General features: G+C 43.1%; 1 protein-coding gene across 1 annotated transcript; it reads right to left on the bottom strand.

The window, feature by feature from the left end:
• Nucleotides 1-2,499: 2,499 nt before the first annotated feature.
• Nucleotides 2,500-3,432, bottom strand: OR2A70 (olfactory receptor family 2 subfamily A member 70). Its single transcript, NM_001389958.1, has one exon. The coding sequence runs from the start codon at nt 3,430-3,432 to the stop codon at nt 2,500-2,502; it is 933 nt and encodes a 310-aa protein (NP_001376887.1).
• Between the last annotated feature and the right edge of the window lie 508 nt (nt 3,433-3,940).

The following is a 3,940-nucleotide window of genomic DNA, read 5'->3' as shown; positions in this document are numbered from 1 at the left end:
CAAAGCTGCATTCCTACAGGGCAAAGGTGAGGTGGGCTCAATCAAGAAAAGAATTAACTCAAGGGTCCAAGGTTACAAACACTGAGGCTACTACTTACATTTCTATACACCCATTATATCAATCAATACACTGCCAAGGACACAGTAGGTAAGGAGTATGGAGACTTAGCAGCAAACATTGGCCCAATAAATGAAAAACCCTTCACCAATACAATTTCTAATCAATCTTTTAACTACTCAAAGGAATCTGTGTTTAGACAGTTTAGAACATCTCCCGCCTCTCACAGTTGGGAGGCTCTGAACAATCACATGTGGCCGGAAAAACCTATTCAGGCAGGCTAGAGGATTTCCAAAGGAGTTTGTAGGTTGAACACTGTCACACCCAGGAATTATTAACTGGAGCTGTAAGCTAACTCTTTTTTCAGAGAGAGGTAGTGGGGGACAGCCCCCCGTAAAGTCAGAGGTGTAGGTGAAAGCACAAAGCAGAAAATAGGCAGACTCTGGTTTTGGGGGTAGATGCTCGAGAATTTCCAGGGGGACTCCTGAGGCTCGATCCCGCCTTTGCGTATGCCAAGCTTCCTTCCTCATGACCTTTGTCATGGGCAGAGTTCCTCACGCTGGCTCCTGGCAGTGATAGAATTCCAGTTGAGCTATTCCAGATCCTGAAAGATGATGCTGTGGAAAGTGCTGCACTCAATATGCAATATGCAATATGCACTCAATATGCAATATGCTGGCTCCCGGCACTCAGCTTTCTTCACAGTCCAATTCTCACATCCATACATGACCACTGGAAAAACCATAGCCTTGACTGGATGGACCTTTGTTGGCAAAGTAATGTCTCTGCTTTTGAATATGCTATCTAGGTTGGACATAACTTTCCTTCCAAGGAGTAAGCGTCTTTTAATTTCATGGCTGCAGTCACCATCTGCAGTGGTTTAGGAGCCCAAAAAAATAAAGTCTGACACTGTTTCCACTGTTTCCCCATCTATTTCCCATGAAGTGAGGGGACCAGATGCCATGATCTTCGTTTTCTGAATGTTGAGCTTTAAGCCAACTTTTTCACTCTCCTCTTTCACTTTCATCAAGAGGCTTTTTAGTTCCTCTTCACTTTCTACCATAAGGGTGGTGTCATCTGCATATCTGAGGTTACTGAGATTTCTCCCAGCAATCTTGATTCCAGCTTTTGCCTTTTCCAGTCCAGCGTTTCTCATGATGTACTCTGCATATAAGTTAAATAAGCAGGGTGACAATATACAGCCTTGACGAACTCCTTTCCCTATTTGGAACCAGTCTGTTGTCCATGTCCAGTTCTAACTGTTGCTTCCTGACCTGCATACAGATTTCTCAAGACGCAGGTCAGGTGGTCTGGTATTCCCATCTTTTTCAGAATTCTCCACAGTTTATTGTGATCCACAAGTCAAAGGCTTTGGCATAGTCAATAAAGCAGAAACAGATGTTTTTCTGGAACTCTCTTGCTTTTTTGATGATCCAGTGGATGTTGGCAATTTGATCTCTGGTTCCTCTGCCTTTTCTAAAACCAGCTTGAACATCTAGAAGTTCACAGTTCACCTATTGGCTTCACATAATTATACACTTGTGCAAACACAGAGAGTATACAACACCACGACTGAAATCTTATGTAAGTGATGGACTTTGGCTGATAATATTGTGTCAATGCAAGCTGATGAATGATAATAAAGATACCATTCTGTGGAGAGGTAGTGATATGGGGAACGTTATGTGTGTGCAGAGGCAGGGGGTAAATTGGCTATATCTGTATCTTCCACAATTCTGCTGTGACTCTAAAACTGCTCTAAAAAGTAAAGTTTATTACAGTACATAATAATGGATGAAAGATATCTTGCCAGAAAAGATATACAGATGGTAAGGAAGCACATGCAAACACATTCAATATCATATGTCATCAGGGAATCTCCCATTACAGCAATGAGATAACACTACACATCTACCTGAATTGTGAATATTTAAAAATCTCTGTATAAGTGTAAAAAGTTGGTGCTTGCTATGTTTCTTGGTGGTCCCAACAAGGAGTCCAAACTGCCATTCCCAGGAGTGCTCTAAGTCAGGCATGACAGAAAACAAGCCTGGAGGCTTCCTGCCCCACCCGAAAAGCTAGGAAGGATAGGCATGGGCCATTCGTTTTCTCTCTCTCTCCTGCAGGAGAGCTGGGAGTTGGGAATTTTTTCTGGATCCTATCACTGGGACAGGGAGGAGAAGGAGGTCTGGAGAGTCAAATGCCATACATTCGCCTAAAAGCTTCACTGTGTCTCTTGTTGGCTTTGTCCTAGCCTGGGGTGCTGCAAACTGTGTGTTGTCTGGTGTCTCACAACGGCAATTTGATCCATGTTGTCATCTCCATGGAGGGAGGGGGGCTTGGGGTTCCTATTTTGCCATCTTGCTGATGTTATTGAGAATTCTTATCTTTAAGTCATGCATTTTGTTGGGAAATTTTCTAAACCATAAATCTGCCCTGCGTCACACTGTCCTCCTTTTCTGCAGTAGTCTGTGGAAGGCAGCTTTCACTTGAGCGTTCCTTAGACTGTAGACGAGGGGGTTCAGTAATGGGTTGAAGAAAGTGTAAAACAGGAAAAGGATTTTCTGTGGCTCCTCTCGATTATTGTCATCAGGGATCATGTACACCATCAGGACTATGCCAAAGTAGAACCCAACCACACAGAGGTGGGAGGAACAGGTGGAGAAGGCTTTCTTGCGGCCCTCCTTTGACTGGATCTTCAGGATTGCCCAGAGGATGCGCACATAGGAGACCAGCACCAGGGAAATGGGAGCAATTAAGATAAAGACACCATCTGCAAGGAGGAAAATGTCATTGATCCAGGTTTCTCCACAGGTCACTTTGAGGACAGATCGGATTTCACAGAAGAAGTGGTTTACCTTCTGGGGCCCACAGAAAGGCAGCCGTAGAAACAGACTTACTTGGACTATGGCCAGGGAAAATCCACACGCCCAGCAAGCGATGGCCAGGAACGTGCACACCCTCCAGTTCATGATGACCGTGTACTGCAGGGGGTGGCAGATAGCCACAAACCGGTCATAGGACATCACCACCAAAGTCAGGCACTCTACAGAAGCAAAGGCCAAATAGGAAACCATCTGCATGGTGCATGAGAAATAGGAGATGGTTTTCTTGTGTTTCACTAAGTTTTCCAACATATTGGGCAAATGGCTGGAAGCATAGGCTACATCAGTGATGGCCAGATGAGACAGGAAGTAGTACATGGGGGTGTGCAGTCGGGGTTCAAGTGAGATGAGTCCCAAGATCATCCCATTTGCCAGCAGGTTGAAGGTATATAGCAGGATGAAGATAACGAAGAGGAGCAATTCCATGTCTTCACTGAGCTGGAAGCCCAGCAGGATGAATTCTGCGATCCATGATTGGTTGCCCTCCATTCCCAAAGGCAGTCTCTAAGGGACTGAAGTGTGATGAGAAGGTCAGAGCTGGACAGCAAGGAAAATCAGAGTTACTTATGGGAAGTGAATTTGGAGGATGCCTGTGTGCTTGATGCTGTAGCTCTGAGATTTTTTTTTATTTCAGTGCTTCCTTTCTTTTATTTATTTTTTATTGTGAAATAATTCAAATTTTCAGAAAATATCAGAACATATAAGCAAATATAGTATATACTTTTTATCATTTTTAATGTCTGTTTTATCATTTCTTTTACTCTGTATATATTTTGTTGATTTTCTGTGGACCACATAAATGAAACTATAATGCCAACACATCCCTAGGCTGTTTATTATTCCCAGAATAAGGTTATTCACTAATTTATTTTCATTATCTTTACCAAAGTCAGGAGATACAACATCAATGATTCCATATTCTAGGTACAGACTTCAGCCTCTCTGGTCTAAGATTCAAATCCAGTATCACACAAAATATTTTGTCTCCTCTAATCTG

Source organism: Bos taurus, chromosome 4, assembly GCF_002263795.3.
Source record: "Bos taurus isolate L1 Dominette 01449 registration number 42190680 breed Hereford chromosome 4, ARS-UCD2.0, whole genome shotgun sequence".
In the NCBI taxonomy this organism is placed as follows: Eukaryota; Metazoa; Chordata; class Mammalia; order Artiodactyla; family Bovidae; genus Bos; species Bos taurus.
Note: the sequence above shows the minus strand (reverse complement) of the source record. Positions and strands in the feature narration are given on the sequence as shown.